At 46.9% G+C, this 25,063-nt stretch overlaps 1 protein-coding gene across 1 annotated transcript; it reads right to left on the bottom strand.

The window, feature by feature from the left end:
* Positions 1-3,021: 3,021 nt before the first annotated feature.
* Ctsh (cathepsin H) lies at positions 3,022-23,053 on the bottom strand. The gene is made up of 12 exons (XM_015480348.2): positions 22,895-23,053; positions 18,856-18,887; positions 18,078-18,183; positions 16,996-17,066; positions 16,188-16,292; positions 13,726-13,812; positions 12,821-12,876; positions 9,653-9,734; positions 8,392-8,460; positions 6,482-6,588; positions 4,407-4,532; positions 3,022-3,466 (listed from the first exon to the last, which is right to left on the bottom strand). Exons 1-12 carry the CDS (start codon positions 22,983-22,985, stop codon positions 3,391-3,393), a joined length of 1,008 nt encoding a protein of 335 aa, XP_015335834.1. The 5' UTR covers positions 22,986-23,053; the 3' UTR covers positions 3,022-3,390.
* Positions 23,054-25,063: the final 2,010 nt, after the last annotated feature.

Here is a 25,063-nt window from a genome sequence, read left to right as displayed (position 1 = left end):
TTAAATTTTTTCTTTGCAGTGTTGGGAATGGAACTAGGGCCTTGTGCATACCAGGCACCACCGATCTATATCTCCCCTTCTCCCCTTCCCAAGCACTGAATTTTTTTCAAATGTTTTCTTTATATCTGTTACAATAATCATGCATTTTAACCTTTTTTTCTCTTAATTCAGCATATTACATCAATTGATTTTCATGTATTGAACCAATCTTATTCCTGAGATAAATCCCTCTTGGCCATGATGTATAATCCTTCTCATTCTTTGGTAGGTTTAGTTTGCTGGTGTTTATTGAGGACTTTCCTATCTATATTAATAATTGTGATGACTTTGTTTTTAATCTTGGACTTTTAACTTTTTTTCTTAAACTTTTGTTTTCCCCAAGAGTGGTTCCTTGGTGCCAAAGATATGTCCCATGAACCTCAGATCCCTAGAGGTCAGTGCAGGGCCTGCCATGAGTTGGGGTGTCTTGAGAGTGTAACTGAGCCCAGGCTCTCTTCTGGATCCTTGGGGTTCAAATGCATTTGGAATTTATTCATCCCAGATAGATGTCACCTTGTCCAATGCTCTCTTTAAAAGGCCCTAAGGTCTGGGCCATTTTGTCTGTTTCACAAGAGTCATGCCAAGAACTAGATGCCAAGGACATCCTTGCCTGTCCCCAGTGCCTGGCCCTGGAGCAGCCTTACACATGGCTGACACTCTGCGAGTGATTGGGGAACAGATGAAAGGGAGGGACTCAGCTTTTGCAGTCTCTTTTACAAGAGACCATCATCAATGTCTAGGGTTGAGAGCAGCAGACATGCTGGGTACTTACAGAGAAGAGAATGTCTGCTTTGAAGTCCCAGGTCTGTGCCGAAATCCTACCCACAATCCCTACTGAGCTCTAGATCCCTCAGGTGAAATTAATTGAAAATGGTTGATTTTTTTTTTTTGTGTGTGTGTGTGTGAAAATTTGAATTTCTCTAAAGCCTCACTCAGAATCTTTATTTTAAAACAAATATAATAATGGAATATAATAATGTTTCATACTGATACATTAATTGTGACAAGTGCACCATACTACAGTAAGATATTAATAGATAAAACTGGGTGTGGGGTATTTGAAAAGTATCTTTGCATAATTCTGTAAATCTTAAACTGTTCTAAAATAAAAAGTCTGAACAAATATGGTGGGTGAAAGTTTAAGTTAAACTGTTTCCAAATAACTACCCTACTTCCTAGCACCTTTTCGGAATAGTAAAAAAGTTGATGTCTGCTACTGGCATTTTTGTAGACACTGGGTGATTAATCTTTTTATTTTTAAATCAGGGATTGAACCACCCAGGGGCATTTAACCACTGAGCTACATCCCTAGCCCTTTAATTTTATTTATTTATTTTTATGCGGTGTTGAGGATTGAATTCAGGGCCTCATGTGTGTGAGGCAAACGCTCTGCCACTGAGCTACAAGCCCAGCCTCCTCCCCAGCATTTTATATATTCTATTTTGAGACAGGGACTCTCACTAAGTTGCTTAGGGCCTTGCTAAATTGCTGAGGCTGGGTTTGAACTCAAATCCTCCTGCCTCAGGCTCCTGAATTGCTGGAATTACAGGCATGTGTCACTGTGTCTGGGCCCAGTGAATATATTCTTAACTGGTATACTGTTTTAAGGGATGAGACTTAATATATTTTATTTTTTACTTTTTTGGGTACTGAGGATTGAACTCAGGGGCACTTGACCACTGAGCCAATCCAAGTCCTATTTTTTTGTATTTTAGTTAGAGACAGGGTCTCACTGAGTTGCTTAGTGCTTCGATTTTGCTGAGGCTGGCTTTGAACCTGTGATCCTCCTGCCTCAGCCTCCTGAGCCACTGAAACTTGATATATTTTAATATGAAAAAAATATATTTTTATTACTTATAAAATCTTAATTATCTTGGCATTTTTCCTAGGTAAATATAAATCATTAATTTTTTTTTGAGATTTTAGTTGGAAATGTACAAGCTTGTGTTTTATTTCTGGCAAAAATCAACTTATTTATCAGTACTGGGGACTAAGCCCACCCTTTATTTATTTATTTATCTATTTATTTTGAAATAAGGTCCCACTAAGGTATTTAGGACCTCACTACATTGTTGAGGCTGATTTTTAACTTGCAATCCTCCTGCCTCAGCCTCCAGAGTTACTGGGATTACAGGTGTGTGCCAGCATGCCTGCTAATCAGATTATTTAAATTAATGATTCTGCTGGGCCTCAAGCATGCCAGGCAAATGCTCTACCACTGAGCAGCATCTCCAGACCCACATGTGAATTTTCTAAGCCTTGTCATGCACATAACATTTTTTTTCTCCCAAACAGTTTCAAAATTTTTGCTTTCCAGGAAGCCCAAGTAACACCAGGCTTCAGTTATTAAGAAAGACTATGAATGCAAGACAAAGAGCTGAGGTATAGGTCTGTAGAACTTCACAGAAAAGGAAGAGGAGCATTCAGGCATGTTCAAAAGGGATTAGAACTGGGTATGGTGGTGCATGCCTGTAATCCCAGAGACTTGGAGACTTAGGCAGGAGGATTGGATTAGAGGCCAGCCTCAGCAACTTAACAAGACCCTAAGCAACTTAGTGAGACCCTGTCTCAAAAATAAAAAAATTTTTAAAAAGGCTGGGGATGTGACTCAGTGGTTAAGAACCCCTGGGTTCAATCTCTGGTACCCCCAAAGAAAAAGGATTATTAAAGATGAAATGGGGCCCAGGGTCTTGAGGAGGGGTAGGAAACTGAGAGAAGGGAGGCCACACAGAGATGTACAGGCTTTCAGGCTATCCTGGCTTTGCCAGACCCTGCCCCATTTCCTCCTCCCTCCCTCCTGAGGTGTAGGACAGTCAGAATTCCTAAATCTGCTCTTCTTCCTGCTCTGATGGACAGTATCACCGACATCCATACTATGTTTCCAGCCAGAGACCAGGGCACCCTGCTGATACCTCCATCCTGGGAGACTGAGCCCTGAGAACCCAGTTTGAGAAGTGTCTGGTCCTGTATCAGCACAGGCCTTGCTCACTCAATGTTTATTGAAAAAAGAATACAGAAAAGATAGTAGACTGAAGCGCTCTCTACACGTGGAAGTAGCCCCTCTTGAAAGAAAGAATATTCTCCATCCACATGGGTTTGGGTTAGTTAAAAACCACACCTAAGGCACATGGCTGGTGATGGTCATCACATCAAAAGATGTGAGTGGGCTTCTTGTGCAATGGAATTCTTCCTCCTTGTCTTTAGGTTTCCAGGCTCAGAACAGGAGTGAGGGTGAAAAATGGGGGCCTCTGGTGGATCCCCCAGAGCTTCCTCCAGGCAGGATTTCCACCAAACAGCTGGGATACCAGTTCCTCTCCTTCTCCGCCAACCGTCTCCACAGCTTCCGCTGGCTCACACCTCAGGGATCGGGTAGGAGGCACAGGCAGCCAGACCACACATGTTCTTCCCACGCTCAATGAGGAAGTACCTGGGCAGAGAGAAAGATCTTTCCAGAATGTTCTGCCACTCACCAAGACCTGACTCCAGGGATGAAGCCCCCTGAATTTATTCATGAAACAGTGGCACTGGGCTTTTTTTATCAACAAGAAATTACTGATGTAACCTTGTGAAAAATTTCTTTTTCCCTCTCCTGGGTCACCAAATGATCTCATTTTCTTATTCTGTCCATATCCTACTTCTTCCCAGAATTGCCTGTTGGCCCCCTTCCTAGCCCTGGCTAGGCCTTCACATAGTTACTTCACATCACCAGGACTCCTTGATTGAGGTAAGGACAGAAACTCCTTTTCAGAGGAATCTGAAAGGAGACACAGAGTCACATCAACATGCACAGACACCCAGGCCTCCTGGCTCCAACATTTTTTCCTTGAAGTAGGGACTGTCAAGTTCAGGGGCAAATTGTTGTCCTGATTTCTCAAAGCTGGACCCTCCCAAACGGTGGCTTGGTCCCAGCAGGGTTCAGGGTTCTAAGCTGTTATCCCAGCAGTGGTTACTACTGAGGCTCTACTGAGCCAACTGGATTCCTATTACCTGCGTTAGTAGCTGGGGTCCCAGGGGTAGAGGTCACATTCTCATGTTTCCCCCTGGCCTGGCTAGGGCTTGGCTGAACAGCTCCTTTCTTGAAGCTGTAACTTTCTTTCTTTCTTTCTATCTACCTACCAATGAGTTACACCCTCAGCTCCCCTTTTTAAAATTTTTAATTTTGAGATAGGATCTTGCTAACTTGTGAGGCTGGCCTTGAACTTTCTCAATCCTTCAGCCTCAGCCTCTGAAGTTGCTGGTATTACAGGTGTGTGCCACTGTACCCAGCCTGGAAGCCATAACTTTGAGGTGGAAGAGATACCCACAAGGTCCTCCAACCTGAGCAACATGACCCCCACCCCGAACAATGGGACTGAGAAGCTACTTACCCATCCTTTCCCCAATGGGAGCCCCAAGAATTCTTCACAATCCAGTAGGGTATCCCATTCTCTTCTCCATACCCAACAGCCAGTACTGCGTGGTTTACTTTATCTGGAGTCTTATGACAGGAAGTACTGGGAAGGAAATAAAAGAGAATGGATACTATGGGAAGGACAGAAGCCACCGCAAGTCACACCCAAGCATAGCTCTCCCTGTGTGCTAGGGCCATGTTTCCCATGGGAGCCCATCAGGTGAGAATGACTTCTTTTCACAGTGTGAGGGAGTAGTTCTCAGTTCTTTCAGCCCTGCTGGTGCAAGGAGAGTCTTGGTGTGGTGCTGGCCCCTTTCCTCCAGTGTGACACCTTCTCTCCCACTAAAGAGGGAACAGTCCTCCTGCTGCACCTTTGGCAGCCAACAGTGTTGGACTAGAATTCAACACCACACCGTTTTGCTACCAGTGCATTTATTTCAAAGTTTCCATGAGGAAATTCCAAGAATTCATGGGAAAGCTGCAGCGGTCACAGGTGGATTCTGCTAATGTGGAACTGAGTTTCGAGTATATATGGGCCAGGCCCCGGGCAGGTGCTGGGGTGTGAGCAGCAGGGTCCACCCTGCAGATGGGCAAAGAGGCTGCCTCTGAGCAGTGGACTATGGGCTGACAATGTGGAGGATGACGGGAGCCCTAAAGAGGGGCTCCAGCTCAGTGAGGTGGGGAGCAGGGGGGCCAGGAAGGCCTCCCTGAGGAAGCAGGGAACACCCATGAAACTTCAAACCCTTCCATGTGGCTGGGGTGGGGGCTGCAGGGGGAGCCAGGGACAGGGAGGGAGATGTGACACACATGAATGTGGAGAAGAGGGAAGGGTCAGATTATAAGGGTCCCCACAGCTGGGCTAAGACACTGAGCAAAGGGAGGCACTGGAGTGCTTAGAGGTGGCATGTCAGAAGGTGAACCCTGTCTCCAAGTGGAGGAAGGGCCAGCATGTGTGGGGGTATGTGGGTGTGTGTCATGGTCAAGGACAAGCCAGTGAGGAGGCTGCTGGAAGGCGGGAAATGGTGGGCTGGGTGAGAGGAGATGGGAGGTGGATGGGAGGGGAGAGCCCAGAGGTGAGCAATGTTACAGGGACAGTGAGGACGACGGGAGGAGGGCTCACACGGCTCTGTCCTTCCTCCAGTGCAGCAGCAGGGATGGGGCCCCTGCTGACTGGATGGAGACCTGGGCAGGAAGGGGCCAGAAGAGAGATGCAGGCCGTGAGGTTTCCAAAGCCATCCAGGCTGAGGTGTGGGGGGAGCTGGGTGCGGGTCCAACAGTTCTCAGCAAATAGCTGGCCATGGAGCTACAGGGGCAGCTGAGAACTCAGAAGAGGGCTGACAGACAGCACTAACATTTTAGGGTGCCTGGAAAACGAGGGGACATGAAGGACTCTGGGGAGCAGGCAGGAGGTGGCTAGAGACACACACTGAACTCACTGCACAAAACAGGCAGGCTAAGAGGTGTGGGCAGGAGCAACCCTGCAAGAGAGATGCCAAGGGGCCTGGCTTTCCCGAGCACAGGATTCTGGTGCTTGAGAGCAGTTACTTTCTTATCCCTGTTCTATGTCTTCAAATTTTCTTTCTTTTTTTAAATATATATATTTTTTAGTTGTAGATGGATATAATATCTTTCTTTCTTTCTTTATTTTTATGTGGTCCTGAGGATCAAACTCAGCACTTCATACGTGCGAGGCAAGTGCTCTGCCTCTGAGCTGCAGCCCCAGCCCTGTCTTTACATTTTTGAATGTGAGGTTTTTAACTGGGGTTTTTAACTTTCTTCCATAGATGAGGCTACCTCTCTGAGTTAGTGAGCACTGGCCCTCACCAGCCATGTGTCAGGGATCCCTTCTGATCTCTTTTCTCTGAAAGTCTGTGGTCCCCAACCCTGAGAGCTGCATGGGGTCTAACCGAGGAAACATCAAATTCCCAGCAAGGCAGATGTCATGAAATGGTCTGACCAGGAGTCTGGGCTGAGCCCAAGGCCCCTGTGCCAGGAGTGAGGAGGCCCCCTAGTTTGCTCCACCAGCCTTCTTGGCTCCTGGACCCAGCTCACCTGGAGTAGACACCACTTTTATACATCATGAAATCTTCAGTCACCTCAAAAGCAAAGCTCACGGGGTTGTATAGGGCCACGGCCTCCACCATTGCCTCCTCATCATTCTGCGGACAGACAGAGGATTGAGAGAAAGACCAGCATGGTCTCTGTCACCTCCCCACCCCACTTTCAAAATATGGCCCTCTGACACAAGGTAGGGGCAGGAGGTCCAGACCAATATACATGACCAGGAGGAAGGAAGAGGCAAAAATGCAGCCATCAAGGGGCAGCCCCCTCTGTCCAGCAGAACCTCGTCCCTGGGCCCTGCCTCTTGTGCAGATTGCCAGGTTCCTTTGGTTTTCTATTGGCTTACACTCCTTCCTCCCCCCAGCATGGGCTCCCCGTGGCCTCCCCTCCCTTTGCTGGCTGAGTCTGTCTGGTCTTCTCCCCCACAACACACAGGACACAGTGTGGACTTGCTCATCAGTCACTCCCAACTATTCACTGAGGCCAGGGGCTCTGAAGGCGGAGAGATGGGTGTGACATACCCAGGCCTCCCTGAAAGTCAACCGATGAATTTCTGCTGGTAGAACATAAGGTTCATAAACCCAGGAACAGATAAGACCCAGATCTGAACACCAGATCTGCCCACATCTTCATTCTTGTTCTATTTTCTTGTCTTTCTATTTTTTTGAGACACTAAGTTGTTGAAGCTGGCCTCAAACTTGCGATCCTTTTGCTTCAGCTTCCTGAGTCACTGGGATTACAGGTGTGCACCACCATGCCCTGAGAACTGGCTCTTTTCTGAAGACAGTAACATCCCTATCCTGGGGTATGGGTTGTATGTGGTCAAGGCAATGAGCCCTGGTTCTGGAATGACATGATCTCAAATCAAATCCAGTTTCCAATTCCTAGCTCTATGGGCTGTGGGCACATTACTTAAGGACCCTGAACCTCTGTTTCCTCATCTATAAAATGAAGATGTATAACAATACTCACCTTCTAGGGTTATTTTGACTTTAAAGGAGATAATGCATGTCTGGTTGTTGGGTACAGCACCTTTAAGTACTTCATAAATGTACACTGTCATTACTGCCTAGAGCTTGGCATGTGTTTCAAATGCATAGCTGCAGTTGTCATTACAAAGACATCACTTCTATGACCTGCATATATGTTTACTGGCACATGCCCCCACCCCTTAGGCTCTCATTTGTACAAATCATACCTGCCCACATCTATGAAGATATTTGATGACTCCTACACAATCCTCCCCTACTATATGCACCCTGGAGTCACGAGGGCCGTTCATTCACGTTCAAGCATTTCTTGCAAAAGCAGGGCACAGCTGCATTTCTCAATCCACTGGAGGTGAGGTGTGACTGTGTAACTCATTTATTGCCATAATTGTCTACTCTCTTTCCGTCAGCCTGGGTCCTGCGGTGAGGTCAATAGGTCAGAATACAGTCCTGCCTATGCAAGGGACAGGTCACAGGAGTGAGACATACACTTTATGTAAGCCTTTCTGATTTGAGGCTGGTCATGACTGCAGCAGAACCTAGCTCATCCTGACTGACACACATTCATACTCCTCCTCAATCTCACACACACGTTCTGACATCACACACATGGTCACACCCTCTTGTGCAAGGTGTGGATTATCGCTTGCATTTTATAGACAAGAAAACAGAACAAGAATGAAGATGTGGGCAGACCTGGTGTTCAGAACCTGAGCATCAGCCAGTCGGTGATTCCTTTTCCATCTTCCACCACGCTCTCAGCACAGTTGAGTTAGAGTCAATGATAACTCTTCAGTCAAAGTGACATACTGTCAGAGATGCTGCCCTCCTGGGCCCACTGGCCACCTACCACTGTGGAGACCAGCTTCATCAGAATATATTCCCCAATTGAGAGAAGAGCCCAGTACTCACAAGTGTAATGTTGGCTACATCCTTGACAAATGCAATGGCCTTTTCTGGACGGAACTTGCACTTACTGTCCTGTTCAGGGCAGAAAGGGGCACAGAATATAAGTTAGGAGAGCCCTGGTCCAAGGCTGAGACTCCAGCCTCCACATACGCAGTTTGATAACATTTACTATGTGTCCGAGGGCCTTGATGAGGGTGTCAGTTCAGTGAGAATTAGAGGTATAACTGTCCTCAAGGAATTCAGAGTCTGCGGGCAGGAAATAGCCCTGTGCTGGCTGTGGGGCAGAGAGGGACACACACAGTGCTTGGTGGGACACCAGGGAGGAGCCTGAGCCAGCCCAAGGAAGATCACAGAGAAATGGAGGCTGAGTAAGAGGAGAGGGGAGGGACCCTCAGTCAGTCCAGGAAGCAGCTGACAAGAGGGAGCTGCAGAGCTAAGGTCACAGGATAGGGAAGAGCAGGACTGTAGGGAGAGCAGGACCTCCGTGGTTTAGAAACCAGCAAGTGGCTGGGCCTGAGCACAGGGTTTGTGAGGGGGAGGTAACAGGAGATAAGATTGGCTAGGGTGGGGGTGGGGAGGGCTCAAGGAGCCTCCTGAGAGTTCTGAACAAGGCAGGTGCATGTCAGAGCTGCGTCTGAGGCCCAAGGGGAGGCCAGCCCAGTGACCCCATGAAGGGAGACCAAGGTCTGAGTGGGCAGTGGGGACATGGCATGAAACAAGGAAGCCTAAGTGAGAAGGTCTGTGATGGCCAGCAGCAGAGTAGGCCAGACCCAGACAGGACCCCAGGTGGCCAGTAGGTTCTGAGGAGGCTGGTGCTGCTCCTCGCTGAGAGGGGAAGCAAAGGAGGGGCTGTGGGTTTGGAAGAAAGACAAAGGGCTTGGCTGTGGCCAGCTTGGGATGAGGTGATGGAGGGGGTGGCCCCTGGCGCACACAGCAGAGCAATGTAGAAGTGGCCTAGGAGAGCATGGTGGTCAGTATGAGAGACCTCCTGTATGGACAGGAGGCAGGCCAGGAAAAAACAGGGCAGGCAGGGCGGTGTGCGGAAGGGTTCCTGAGGAGGATACTAAGGAAGCAGAGAGATAGTGCCACAGGGGTGGGGGTGACAAGAGGCCAGAGGGGAGCGCAAAGGGCTCAGACATTCTGGATCACAGCAAGAGGTGGAATGAAATGGCCATCATAACCCTAGGTACATGGGAGACAAGATGTGTCCTGACACAGGTAGGAATGGAGATGGGAGAAGACAGCTGGGGCTACCCGGAATTACCTTGCCCAAGTAGGGGTAAGTGTCTTCTCCCATGATGCCCTTGTTGTACAGGATGTACTCGAAGGCCTGGCTGGGGAGGCCCCTGCAAGAAGCACACACAGGTAAGCCCAGGTGGAGCCACCCTGATGGACAGAGGTGGGGCCCGCAGAGCTGGAGCTTGTGTGATATTCGCTGTGACCTGGCTCACTGGGTCTTGGTGAGTGTGCCCTGGTGGCAGAGGAGGTCTCCTGAGAGGTCAGCAATGTTGCCCTACTTGCCTTGGCATAAAGCTTAGCAAACTCAGGTGAGTCCACTGGAGGTCATGAGGAATGGGAAGTCTCTCAGGAAGACCTATGGGATCGCCCCAGTGCACCATCACCAAAAGCACACTGCCTAAGGGGCAGCCCTGTGAGGGGGTGGTCCGCACATGACTGCCTGACCCTTGAGTGATAGGTGTTATTTCCCTGATTCAGCTCAGAGAGGCTGAACACCTTGCCCAGGGTCACAAAGCTGGAGTTAGGCTTTGGTTCCAAAGGTGAATCCTTTCTTCATCATGCTACCTCCCAGAGAAAACAAAAAACTTAACTGCTGCCCAGCACTCCCCACTCTGATCCCTACTGTGTCTTCCTCTCCACAGCGTGTGCCACTGTGACCTGATCTATGACATGCTTACAGCCTGTCTGACCTGACCAGCTGAGTGTCAGCTCCAGTTCTGCAGAGTGTTGTACCCCTGTGCCTGGATACACAGTCGGACTTGATGGTAGCTAGTGCATGGATGAAAGAAGAAAGTCCTGTCCCTTCAAAAAACAGGGCTGCAGCATGCCCAGGGTTCAGCGTGTTAGGGTGGTATGAAGTTGCCCAGTGGAAAGAGATCAAAATGAGACTGAGTATGATGGTACTGTAGCAGGCAGTGATGTCACACTTGACCCCTGCACTTGGCCAGGCATAGCCCTTTGCAGGAGGCTTGGTGTTAGCTGCTGCCAAAGCAGATAGTGGGGCAAGAGGTAAATGGATCAAGGACTTAGGAATAAGACCAGAGACCCCATGCCTATTAGAAGAAAAAGTAGGCCCAAATCTTCATCATGTTGGATTAGAGCCTGACTTCCTTAACAAGACTCTTAAAGCGCAAGAAATAATAAATGGGATGGATTCAAACTGAAAAGCTTCTTCTCAGCAAAAGAAACAATCAGTGAGGTAAAGAGAAAGCCTACAGAATGGGAGCAAATTTTTACCATATGCACATCAGATAGAGCACTAATCTCTAGGATTCATAAAGAACTCAAAAATCTTTTTTTTTTTTGAGAGGGAGAGAGAGAATTTTAATATTTATTTTTTAGTTATCGGCAGACACAACATCTTTGTTTTGTATGTGGTGCTGAGGATCGAACCCGGGCCGCACGCATGCCAGGCGAGTGTGCTACCGCTTGAGCCACATCCCCAGCCCCAAGAACTCAAAAATCTTAACACCAAAAAACCAAATAACCCAATCAATAAATGGGCCAAGGCACTGATCAGACACTTCTAAGAAGATGATACACAATCAATCAACAAATATATGAAAAAATGTTCAACATCTCTAGCAATTAGAGAAATGCAAATCAAAACTACTCTAAGGTTTCATGTCACGCCAGTCAGAATGGCAGCTATTAAGAATACAAACAACAATAAGTTTTGGCAAGGATGTGGGGGAAAGGCACTCTCTTACATTGCTGGTGGGACTGCAACAAATCCAGAAAGCAGTATGGAGATTCCTTAGAAAACTTGTAATGGAACCACCATTTGACCTAGCTATCCTATTTCTCTGACTATACCCAAAGGATTTAAAATCAGCATACTACAGTAATGCAGCCACATCGATGTTTACAGCAGCTATTGAGCTAAAATGTGAAACCAACCTAGATGTCCTCCAATAGATGAATGCATAAAGAAACTGTGGTATATATACACAATGGAATATTACTCAGTATTGAAAAAGAATAAAATCATGGCACTTGCAGGTAAATGGATGGAGTTGGAGAATATCATGCTAAGCGAAGTAAACCAATGCCAAAAAACCAAAGGCCGAATGTTTTCTCTGATAAAGTGGATGCTGATCCATAATGGGGGTGGGGGTGGGAGTATGGGAGGAATGGAGGAGCTTTGGATAAGGTAAAGGAGGGGGAGGAGAAGGGAGGGGGCATGGGAGAAGGAAAGATGGTAGAATGAAATGGCCATCATTACCCTAGATACATGTATGAAGACACAAATGGTGTGACTGTACTTTGTGAACAACCAGATAAATGAAAAATTATGCTCCATATGTGTACTATGAATTGAAATGCATTCTGCTGTCATGTATAACAAATTAGAATAAATAAATTGATTAATTAAAAAAAATGTGTTCCCATAGGGAAAGAAGTGCCAATGTGGTGGGGCTGAGGCCTGAAGGGGGATGCACCATGGGTGGGCAGGCAGATGGGCAGGCAGTCTGGGTTGGGAGTTTCCCTAGGGGCCCCCAAGGGCCTGGCTTTATGCATATTATGTTCTGGGAAAGCTGAACAATCCCACATAAATATCTCAGAGCATAACACAGTGCAGAAAGAGATGAAGCTGAGAGTCATTGTAGAAATGGGAGGAAATTCCTAACAACCTGATGTAGGGATGGGCCAGGAAAGCAGGCCCAGTGGAGGTACAGCTTCCTGCATGGACACATTGCCCTGGTGAGCAAAGCTCCCTCACAGGCCAGTGAGCTAGGGCATCTAGCACTTCAGAGGACCTGTCTAAAGGCTAAACAGCTGTTGGTGTGTGGATTTCCTTTTTGGAGGATGATGTATAACAATATTTTTCTCACTTTTATAAATCCTTTGGCCACTTGCCCAGGAGGCTTTTGTGACTAGTGAGGCTGACTGTGCTCTGGAGAGAGTCATGATATTCTCCAACTCCATCCATTTACCTGCAAATGCCATGATTTTATTCTCTTTCAATACTGAGTAACTTGGTGGAGAGAGGATGGATTTCAGAACTAGACAGGCCTGGGCTCCGATTGTAGCTCTGCCCAGACTGGCTGTGAGATCCTGGCAGTGTAAGGTGACCTTCCTCACTGCATGACAGACGGGGTTGTCTGACACGGGGACGGCACATGCTAGATTTGATAGCAGTGATCAGTGGGAGCTGAGAAGGGGTTCCAGGCCCTCCTGGTTGAGGACTTACCCTTGGCAGCCATGATTGTTGAAATTCTGGGCACAGTCCACCAGCTGCTGCTCTGCCTACAGAAAGGAGCACAAATCCAGTGAGTCCAAGGCCAAGATACTATGGAGGCTTTGGCATGAGGTGCCAGGTCTCCTGATCTTTGTCCAATTGGCACTGTGTCAAGATGACCAGATTACAAACTCCCCAAGGGCAGGACAATCTCTGCAATGTCAGCTCAGCAGGTGGCACATGTCAGGAGGGGCTCAGGAGCTGCCTGGCATCAAGTAGGCAAGTGAGAGGCAGTGAGCAGGCATTGCATGGCCCAAGCCCCTGCTCTGCAGGCATGCACACAGTGGGATCACAGGGGCTCTTGGGGGAGGGTGCTGGGGGAGGGGGGAAGAGCCAGTCAGAGACCCAGCCCCACCTTTCCTTGACCTGGGCCTTCATGCCTCGATGGTCTCACCCTACACTTTCCCTCTTCCCCATACAGAGGGGGGGACTGGGACAGTTTCCTCAGAGCCTATCACCTCTCACTGTTTGTGGTCAAGGGATAGATATGTTGGTTGTTGCTCTTCCCACTTAAGACAACAGAGGCAGCTTAGGAAGGCATAAAGCTCCTACAGGACTGTCTCCCAGGCAGGCTCTGCTTTTCTAAGCCTATCTTTGGTGAAAGGCCCCAGACTGTCAAAGTGAGGAACCTGAGGAACACACAGAACCACCCAGGAGTGAGCCCGCCACAGTTCCCTCAATAAGCCTCATTCTTTCCAGGAAAAGTATTATTTGAAATTCTCATATCAAATGTCCACAGGCTGGAACACCTGAGGTCCAACTGAAATAGCTCTGAAGGAGGCTGAAGGCCCAGGCACTGCCTCCAGCCCAGGCTGGGGGCGTCCTCCATAGGACTTAGCCCAAGGCTGACTTCTTACCAGAGACAGCATCTTCCCACTGGCGATGGCCACCGCAGACTCCAGGGCCCCTGTGGTGGAGAAAGTCCAGCAACTGCCACAGGCACCCTAGAGAGGCCAAAGAGGGCAGAGGAAGTCAGCAACTGGAATACCACAAGAAGGCCCTGCTTCTTCCACTCACCCCTGTGAAATGCCCCAGGCCCCGAATGCCTTTGTAGTTTACAGAGCCCTGCTCCAGGTTTGTCCAGACTGAGCCTCAGAAGTCCTGAGAGGCAACCAAGTCTCATGGAGAAGCAGCAGTTCTGACTGGCACCAGCAGACTCTCAGTCTGGGCCACTCCTCTTGTTGATCCATCCCTGCCATCTTCCAGGGCTGGGAGCCCCTTCCTGACCCCACTCTACAGACTTCTGGCTTTCCTACTTTTGGAGTCTTTTGCTGGCTCCTCTTCTCCATACTGTTTCCCAACAAAGGGAGTCACTAAAGTTCTGTTTCTAGAACCTTCACCTATTCACCACCAATCTCATTCCACCTAACGACAGTTTCCTAAACTGTAGCTTCAGCCTCGACCTTTATCTAGGCCTACAGATCAAAATGACTTCCAGATAGACCTACCGGGGTGCTCCTGACATCTTAGGCAGGCTCTGGGGATCCTGCCCTATGCATCACTCGCGTCGTCTTCTGCCACATTCATTGCTGCACCCCCAGGATGACTTGAGGGTTGGCTGTCTGCACTAGTGCTGGGCTGCTTGGTTCAGATCATAGTTCTGCCTCACACTAGCTGTGTAAGCCAGGCCAGTGACTTCCCCCACAGAACCTGTTTCTTCATTTGTAAAATGGAAGGTGCTAGATAAGGTCATGCAGCTACCCATATGGACTTAATAATGTTCATGGCGGTTATTATTTTCCTCTCAGGCTCATTTTTGTCTCTTCCTCTTCTTATTGGTTCTATGTTTCACATCCTACTTATGAAATGTCTCTTAAACTCCCTTCCTCCTGTCCATGTCATTGCCCCAATTTGGTCCTCATGACCTGTCTCCCTGGAAAGAGCTGTCACACTGGCCTCCCCCTCTAGTCTCATCCTCTCAGAGCTTTCCTTACACAGGAAGAGCTGGTCAGAGTGTCCTTGAGATGTTCAAAGAGGCGGGTTTGGACACACTGGGGGTGACCTTGTTCACTGCTGAAGGAGACACAGTAGGGCTGGATTAGGCCCAGAGGCCTGGTTTTGAATTGTCTCTCACTTATCTTGGACCTTGAACAAGCCACCCTCCCGCTCAGTTTCCTTCTCTGTAAAGTGACAGAGAAGGGGGCTGCTGAGCTAACAACAATGCTGTAGCTGCTGTTTGGAATGACCTTGTTCCTGCCCCCTTAACCTGTGCCTGGAGGCCCAGGATCTGCTGATAGGAAGAATTTGAATATTCTTAGTGGACCTCCCCTTCCATCTGCCCAAATGGTGAGCAGGTGTAGGTTTCCACACCAAATACTTGTTGTTCTGAATTGTCCTGAGGTTCTCCAGAGGTCTTGGAGAAAGAGCTGCCTCTGGGTCATGAAGCTGAAGGCAGGCTTTTTTCTACTGCAGGCTGGGAGGGGAGATTTGTTTTGGCTTGCAGGGGGCTGGTTTAAACAACCAGTTCACTTGGCAGGCTGCAGGACATGGTGAGCTTGGGAGGATGTGGAGTTGCTCCACATGATAGATTTGGAAAGTGAAAAACATTTCCCTTAGTAAGTTTCAGTGGAAAGTCAAGAGTTGCCTGAAAGAAAGACTTAACCTTGTATTTCCTGGAATCGAGGAGTTAGCATTCCTCTGAAGAGGGCCACTGCCCTGCTACTTTGAGGGGAAGGGCCTGGATAGGCAGACAGCAGAGGAGAGTTGGGCTGGGACTCCAGAAGAGAGCATGTGCAAGTTGGGGGAAGGGAGGGGGCATGCGCAGCCCAGTCCACTGTGCCCCAGGTGATGCTCTGCCCCACAGAAAGGCCACCTCGGCTGTGGCCAGAGAACACCCAGGAAATGCTGGGTTTCATTCAGCTCACTGACCACCTGGAACCACTCAAAAGAGACAGGCATTCAGGGGAGGGGCTGCAGCCTGGTGCCTTGAGGAATAGCTGCAGAACAGGAGGAGAAGATACATGGTGGTAGGAATGGAGTCATGATGTCCAATCTCTGCTGGGCACAGGGAACAAAACGTTTTGAGTGATTCCAAAGGACAGACCTGGGACCCACAGGGGAGTGTGTGTTGCGCACGTGCGCTCGCATGTGTGGGAGTAAACTTTAGCCCAATGAAGGAACATTTTCACCCTCTAGAGCAGCTCACATGAGTAACAACCTCCCTAGCCTTGCAGAGGAACAGACCTGGAGAGATGGTGAGGAAAAAGTAGAGGTGGGAATAAGCTTGAGTGGTTTTGTGGTTTCTCTGAGTTTTCCTTCCAGGAATATTGTCTATGAATGTGGCTTTTTTTGGGGGAAGGTTGGGGATTGCCATGCACACCTGATTTTTCACCGGTGAGACAAAATTTCCTTTTTTCCGCCAGTCCATAGAGGTTGGATAGGGGCCAGTACCCCGAAGGTAATTACTTTTGGTGGCTGAGCAATTCTGGAACAAACAAATACATTATATTCAGGTCAAAAAAAAATCCCTTTTGTCAAAAAAAAAATAATGTAATTAAAATGAAATCATCAAGACAAGTAAGAAAGGCTATCACTGTGAGAACTGTCCCTCCCCTGTCTACAGGTACCAAATGCTGAATGATATGTTCACTCTAGAGCCCAGGTTTGAGGAATTAGGAAAGGGTAGCAGATTTAGCAAATAAAAATATACCTTAACTCATTCAATTTGAATGCCAGGTATAAAATTAGTTTCCCTTAATATCTTGTAAGTATGTTCCTTGCAATATTTAGAATATACTAAGGGCTCACCTTGCTAAGGTGAGGTCAGAGATAAACCCTCTAGCTTCCTCAAAAAATATTGGGATGCCCCCAGCAATGGCTTAGGGGTGGACTGAATCTAGCTGGAAGCAGAACGGGTTAAAAACTTATTCCAAAGATTTGAATGAAAAGATTTGCCAGGTGTGGTGGTGCATGCTACCCAGCTGACTCAGGAGGCTGAGGCAGGAGGATCACAAGTTGAAGGCCAGCCTCAGCAACTTAGTGAGTTCCTGTCTCAAAACTAAAAATAAAAAGGGCTGGGGATATAGCTCAGTGGTAGTGTGGCCCTGAGTTCAATCCCCAGTACCACTGGGGGTGGGGGGAGAAGGAAAGAAAGAAATCAAGATTTGTTTGCAATGAATTATACCTACCTGCGGCTCTGACCAAAGATATTTTTGTTTTATCTCAGCAAAGCTCATGTCTGAAAATTGGTTCAGTGCCACTGAAAAAGAGAGGGAAAATCAAAACCAAACCAAACCAAACCAAACCAAAATAAAACAAACAAACAAACAAAAAAAAAAAAAAAAAGAAAGAAAAGAAATCAACCAAAATGAAGTAGAAAAACTTAGCGAGTCATTACTAAAGAAACAAAAAATAAAGAAACTTCTTCACTTAAGTCCTTCAAAATTTTAAATTTAATATGATCCAATAAATTAAGGTCAATGTTCCCTGTGCTTCAGAACCACTGGGGGAGCTTTACAACAGTATAGGTGTCTGGGCTGCACCCCAGAGATGCTGATGGATGCAGCTGGTCTAGGCCGGGGCCTGGGCACCCACGTTTTTAGACAGCCCACAGGTGAGTATGATGGAGAACCACTACACCTGTGCAAATGCTCCCCCACCTGTGCCACAAGCAGTCTTCATAGCAGCCCAGGGAGGGGCACATGGTCATCTGTACTGACAGCTCATGTTCAGCATCAGCCCCCAACCCACTGCAAAGTCACACGCTAGTACGGGACAGCTCCTGAGCCCAATATGGCTGAACTGCCACCATTTCTCAGAACCCCAGTAAAACTATCTGAATGTGTGTGCATTTCTAGTGATACAAATATGTAGTGAAGGGGGATGTCCCCAAAGGCGGCCCATGAGCTCAGAGCATTCTCTGAGAGACACTGCCCCTGACAGCTCTGGGTCTCTGGGATGGACCCTCAGATGGCAGGAATAGAGCAGAGGCTTCTTCTCTAGAGTCTCCTGTAAATGTCACACCACCTAGAGGGTACTAGCATTTCCCTAAATTTACAACTCTGTGTTTCATAGACAATAACAGTAAAGTCACAGTCTCAGGCTGGCCAAGGTTGGCCTCAGGGCCTGGGTATCAGCTCCCCACATCACCTCATCATACCCTCTAATGGCTATTATCAGCCTGTGTCACAAATGCTTTCTTTCCAGATCTGAGATGCTCCCTCCCCAGCCTCCCTCTGGAGAAGCCTGAAGGAAAGGCACCCCACAGTACTTTTAAATGTGTGGTTCCTATTGTTGTGGGCGTCGATCTTCCTCCAGTTGCTGACAAATGTCTGCAGCCTGTGGTGGTACTCCTCTGAGCTGTATTTCTTTTGGTGCTAAAAACAAAACAAAACAAAAACAAACAAAAAACATTAACAATAAGTCATGGAAACAGGATGCATGAAGGAGATTTCTTGTTTTCTGAAAGGAGGAATGGAGGTTTTCTTTCTGCCAAGATTCTCAGGACAAATCTTGTGTCAATGGGTGGCACTGGGTCTCTACTATCAAAATCAGTAAGTTACAAAGCGGCCTCCTGCCTCCAGAGATCTGTGGCCAAAATGAAGATCAAGTAGTTGCTTGAAAGTCAGCCAAGAATCCAAAAGGCTCTGATGAAGGGATCTGCCAAGTGCAGGTCACCCCCGGACACCAGGACTGGTAGTGAGTCAAGCTGATGGCAAAAATCATCATTTTTCAAAAGTTTATACACTAGTATTCTCCACCTGATTTTGCAGCCACCGTGCAAGGTGCTCTGAATACAAAAAAAAATGGAAGTGAATTTCAAGGTTTGAAAGGCTGCCAGCCATGTCTGTGACTGGGGACCATTGTTTGGAAGGATTTTACTTAATTGCATCTTTGCTAGTATTCAGCCAATCTGAACTCTGGAAAGACCCAGGGTGGGTTGAATATGGAAAATCCCTTTTTATCGTTTCAAATCTGGTACAATTTGGTTTAATAACAGGAAACTTTGTGAAATGAAAAACTCTAGAAAGAAGAAGTTGGGCACTGACCTGTACCATCCATGACTTAAAATGAAACTTCTCTGTAAAAGGAAAAAAAAAAAAAAAAAGATTAGGTCTGGGCCTCTTGGTAATGTTGAGTTTAGAGCCAACTAAAACATTTTAGAGCTGATTTGCATTTTAGAAAACTATGCTACATTTAAAATACCAAAGGTGATATGATCTAATGCTGAATCCAAAAGGAACTCAAACTCTTTCTGCTTTGTATCCCAAATTAATTTTTTTTCTTTTCTCCTTTTTTTTTCAGTGCTGTGGAAGAATCTCAGGGCTTCACATATGCTGGGCAAGTATTCCACCAGAGTTACATCTCCAGACTCCCAAATTAAATTTGAAAAACAATATACTTTATTATTTTTTTTGTTAAAATGAAGATTATGCTATATTTTATTTTCAGAGAAGGAAATACTCAATGGCTAGCTTTCTAAAATAAATATATAAATTTAATGTAATTACAAGTAATGTTCCAGCATTATTTTTCACTTTATGAGTTGATGCTAAAATTCATACAAAGAATACATGGTCAAGTATATCCAGACTTTATTATTTTTTTAAAATGTAGCTGGGGATGGCACCTAGGCCTCGCCCATGCTAAGTACTCCACTAAATTTCCCCCCAAATGATATACTTTTAATCATTGTTTATTTTTAATCGCTGATAAACTTTTAATCATTGACACAGTTAAAAATCAGGATAGTGTTTATCCTGGGTGGACTGTGAGCTATTTCTTATCGTGCCGGCAATGTTTGGCAACGTTCTATTGCTTCATCAGAGTGCAGGTCATGCAAGATGTCTCAATTGTGAAAACTAATTGTGAAAACGTATGCTTAATGATTTGTGCACTTTTCTGTATGATATTATATTTCAATAAGAAGTTAATTAAAAACCTATATGCCCAAAGGGTCAGCACATGCTTTCTCAAGGGGGATAGACAGGAAATATTTTAGGCTTTGCAATCCATAAGGTCTCTGTCACAACTATTTATCTCATCTTTGTACCTTAAAAGAAGCCATAGGCAATGGGAAAATTAATGGGTCTAAAAAACTTTACAAAACAATAAAATATATAGTTTCACAGGAGGTGGGGATATAGCTCAGTGGTAGAGTGCTTGCTTGCCTAGCATGCATGTGGCCTTGGGTTCAATCCTCAGTACTGCAAAAAAGGGAAGAAAAAAACAACATCATTCTTTTAAAGCTAGCCAATAAAACCCATATGCCTTGGGAGTTTGCTACTTACCATCAATGATATAAACAAACTTTTCTATAAGAATTGGATATTTTACATAGTTTCTTTTTCTCATTGAATATCTATCTTTTCACCTTACAGTATTTTACCCTAAAGGAACATTTTTTATTTTGAGTACTTTTTATATTTGAGTATCCTATTTTGCAACAACAAAAAATATCAATTTAATTTTTTTATTTCCTGAATATTATAAAAAATTTATTCTTGATTGAATAATCATAGGGATTATGAGTACCCCAACTGATTAAACTTTCAAATATATTATACATTGTGAAAAGTAATTGTTAAATCTAAAATGTAAAAAAATCTTTTGGAAATGTATTTCTTAATGAGATAAACTTTCATTACTTCTTCCTCCTCATGGATTAAATATTTGTGATTAAGCATTATCTACTGCTTGAGACAGGGTTCAACATTAATTCTGGTCTCATTATTTTTGAAGTCAAAGGGATGGAAAGTCCTGATCAAATAAGCAGCTGGGAAAGAAAGGCAGTTTTCAGAGCAATGTCCAATTCAATTCTTTGCCTGGTCCTAGGTCCCAGGACCCAAATCATGAGGTCAGCAATACCTCAGGGGAATCCTCCCTTCTTCATTTCAGTTTCCTTGAGAAATGAAGAACACCAAACTTGAAAGATTTGTGACCATTTGTCTTTTTGTTTGCTACATCCAGGGGTTGGGCTTCAGGATAAATGCCTTTAGATGCTTTTCTTCAATTTTTGCAAAGGAGACATCTGGAAGTAAAGGGTCTGGAAACTGACTCCTAGAAACTGAATCCATCTGTGTTGATATCACTTGAAACAGCCTCTGTGTTCCCCTAGGAATTCACACCCCAGTTTGAAGGTCAGTGCTGTACAGCATTTAGATTTCTCTCTGTGGATTCCAGAGCTATTCCAGAAACCATTGTCCCTGAGGAAAAAAATGCATATTTCCCCACACATGTCCTGCTTAGGGTTTCAGGGATCTACATCCTGGTTATGGGCTCTGCTTGCAGTTGGGGGCCTTCAGAGAAAACAGAGCTCAATTCAGGACCACCATCTGCAGCAGGATGGAGTTCGGATTACTGACCTGTGCCTCAGGCAGATTTCAAAAGTAACAAGCAGGTGTGAAAAACCCCTAGGCTACTTTTCATTCTTAGGAAGTCAAGAGAAGAAAATGCAGAACCTTAAGACAGGGCCAGAAAGATCAGCTGATAACCATGTCTCAATTTCACACAGATCCATTCCAACTCCCTTACCACTTTTCAAACAAGTATCATTATATGTGTCCTGCCTGGGAAGGATCCTCAGCAGGAGTCAGGAAATCACAGCTTGCCACCTGTTTTTGTAAGCCCAGGAGTTTCAATGGCTTTTTATACTTTTAACCTGTTGATGAGGGTAGGGGAAGAATAGTAATATTTTGTACCATCTGAAGTTTTTTTTTTTTTAATCTTTTGAATTTTTAAATTTGTTCTTTTAAGTATACAGGACAATAGAATGTATTTGACATATTATACATACATAGAGTATAACTTCCCATTCTTGTGGTTGTACATGGTGTGGAGTTTCACTGGTCATGTATTCATATAAAAACATAGGAAAGTTATGTCAGATTCATTCTGTCTTTCTTATTCCCCTCCCCCTCCCTTCCCTTCATTCCCCTTTGTCTAATCCAATGAACTTCTATTCTTTCCTCCAGCACCTGAAGATCTTTTGAAATTCGAAGCTCAGCGTCCATAAATGTTTATTAGAGCATAATCATGCTCACTCATTTACATTCTGTATGTGGCTGCTTTTGGCCTAGAACGGCAGAGTTAAATGGTTGTTACAGAGACCAAATGACCCACAAAGCTAAAATATTTACTAGCTGGTCTTTCACAGAAAAAGTGTGCCAAGCCCTGCTTGAGAGTTAACTGCTTTTCTGTGCCAGCACTCCTCTACACAGGCCGCCTGCCAAAGAAAACCAAAGCCCTCTGCAGGGAAGCAGCTGGGTTTCCCTTAGGTGAGGACTGACCTGGAGCTGTGTGCCCGCTTGAGCTTCCACTTATAAATAGGCAGGAAGGAATGAGGAGATTCTGACCAGGCAAGATTGAGCCTGGGTGATCTTTGTCCCATTCCCAAGCTGGTCCTTGGCTACTCTTCTCTGTCCCAGGGTGAAGGGGGCAGGTGGGTTTGTAAGCTCAGAGCCTGTGGACTGAGGCTGGGGCCAAGGGCAGCAGGGAAGGAGGGGGGCTAAAAGGAGGGGTGCAAGAGCAGCAGGATGCTGGTACAGTCGCAGCCCACCAGACACCATAGGATTAGGGGTTAAAACTGCTATTGGACTAGGTGCTGCTGTAGCAGGAGTCACACCTCCACACAGCCCATTCCAACCCATTTTACAGATGAACTTTCAAGGCACCTTTGGGGATCCCCTATGTCTATGGGAAAGCCGCTAGAAAAGGCTGGAAAACCCCGCTTGCCTGTGGCAGGAGCACTTCAGAGTCCTCTGTGTCCCCAGTTGCCCGCGTTGGCGGTTGGAGGGCAGAAAGGTTGCGGGCTTCTTTGGTATTCTAGGCTTTGACGCCGCCTGGGCAAGGGGGACCCTGGCCACACAGCCCATCTGTTCCTTTGGTCATGGAAGACACCCACCCTCCGAGACCACCCGTCTCCCGCCCTGCGGGAGGCCACCCATTCACCCCTCCCTAATCCCAACACGCACAGCCTGAACCTGGGCCCTGGGGAAAGCCCAGTGCCCCACCGCCCCCAAGTTCTGCGAGTTCTCCGGAGCGCGGAGTCTGGGACCCTCCAGCCCCTCGTCCGCGGCCCGGGCATACCTAAAGCGTTCACGGACAGCGCGGCGGCAGCGCGGGCAGGGGCGCCCAGGAGCCAAGCCCAGGCGCAGAGCAGCGGCAGCACGGCCCTCATCGCGGCGGAGCGGCGCGGCTGTGGCTCCAGGCCCCGGAGGTGGCGGCCAGGGCTAAGGTCCCGGAGGCGGCGGGCGGGGCGAGGCGGCGGGCGGGGCGGCACCGCAGGACCCAGTCCCGCGGCCGGCTCGCGGGAGGCGGGGCCACGTCGACCCCTGGCGGACCCGCGGCCACTCCTTCCCACCCTTCCCACCATCCGGGCCACTGCGCTCCCCTCTCCTTTTCTCTGGAGGGAAGGGTGGATTGGACAGCCCCTCCTGGAGGGGTCCCTGCTCTGCCCAGCTGGGCTGGCACCGACTGGCGAGGGTGGCTCTCGAAGGACGGAGGCCTTAGCCAGACCTCTCCATCTCCCTGCCGGTTCCGCGTCCTACAACCCCGTCTCCCTGCCGGTGCCCACCTCCAGAGCGCCCGTCTGTCAGTCACCACATTCTCCAGACTACACCCCCCTCCCGCGCCCGCACACCCTTCTTGGAATAAACTTAACAACCAGAGGAACTAACCCAAGCTCTGTGGTTGTCCTTCCACTCACGTCCAACAGGCGTTTTCTTCTTTTCTGCTGAGGAAGTCACATCCATGGCTATAGGATCATTTTCTTTATTTTGCAAAACAGAAGAAAGGAGGAAGCTGATATGTAAGAGTCTGCATGTGAAATAGGATGGGGACACTTCAAAATAAGGAACGCTCACTGTTTGCTTTGTGGGGGAGGGGAGGTCAGGGTCTTAATGTCCTCCACTCCTTTATTTGTTGTTATTGGGGGGTGGGGTACTGGGAATTGAACCTAGGGCACCCTACTACTGAGCTACATCCCCAGTCTTTTTTTGTTATTTATTTTGAGATGGGGGTCTTGTTAAATTGCACAGGCTGTCCTCGAACTTGCAGTCCTCCTGCTTCAGTCTCTGGAGTTGCTGGTATTACAAGTGTTCACCACCAACAACTGGCTTTTTGTTTGTTTTGTTTTGTTTTAATTAGGATCTCATTCTTGTGGTTGTACATGATGTCACCAACTGGCTTTGACTCCCTGTTTTACATATTGGGAAACAGAGGCCGTGGAACTAGATGGTAACTTTCCTAGCACTTTTGTAGAGAGAGCCTGAGGTTAGCTTGGATCTACTGAAGACCCCTAATGTCTTTTGCAGCCTATGACACTTTGGTGGGGCCACAGCCTGCCCCAGGATCTTGGGTCAGAATCTGAGCTTTCCTGACCTGCTTTCCCTGAAGTTCTAAGCCCAGACTCTGCTTCACAGGCACATTGGGGAGCAGATGTCTGGAGTCTTCTTGCAGCATCTGGTCAGTAAGTTTTGGTGTTACAGAGCTGGGGCCTTCTAAGAAACTGAGACAGCATGAAGGCTCCCCTTCAAGCCTCCATTCTTTCAATCAAGTCAGATTTCGAGCCTCGATTCTTTCAATCAAGTCAGATTTCGGATGTGTTGCTCAGAGTAGCGGGTGTGAGTTCATTAGAAGGAATGGGAAAGGGGATACTCTCAAGGGAGAGAGTGGGTTCTGTAAGAGAGGCGAGGGATAGCATGCCTCTCCTGCCCTCCAGTTTTATTGAGGGTTCCAGGAAAGCTTCCAGAGAATCCCACCTAGATTTATTTCTTCTGACTGACAGTAGGATAACATCAGACTTTCAAGTCTCCACTGCTTTGACAACTCCAGGTCACTTAGGCTCATAGAACCGTTCTTATACATGTTATGGTTGGGGGAATTATCATGTCTCCCTGAGTTCTGGTTTCTGGTCTGTATAAGAGTCCCAAACTCCCTGCAGGGTAACTTGTGTTCTTATCATTGCATTATTTTGGGCCTGCATTTTTCCTGCAGATAACAGGTTGTTTCCTGAAGAATGTGTCATATCTTATTGATTTAAACCAGGTAGGCCTGCAGGTAATTTTTTTCTTTTTGGTAGTTGTAGATGGACATAATACCTTTATTTTATTTATTTTGATGTGGTGCTGAGGATCGAACCTAGTACCTCGCATATGCTAGGCAAACTGAACTACTGCCACTGAACTACGGCCCCAGCCCAGTAATTTTTTTTTTTTTTTTTTTGAAAAGACATGGGGTTAGCCTGGTGGGCCTAAT

This window comes from Marmota marmota, unplaced genomic scaffold (assembly GCF_001458135.2).
Source record: "Marmota marmota marmota unplaced genomic scaffold, marMar, whole genome shotgun sequence".
NCBI classification, from domain to species: domain Eukaryota; kingdom Metazoa; phylum Chordata; class Mammalia; order Rodentia; family Sciuridae; genus Marmota; species Marmota marmota.
Note: the sequence above shows the minus strand (reverse complement) of the source record. Positions and strands in the feature narration are given on the sequence as shown.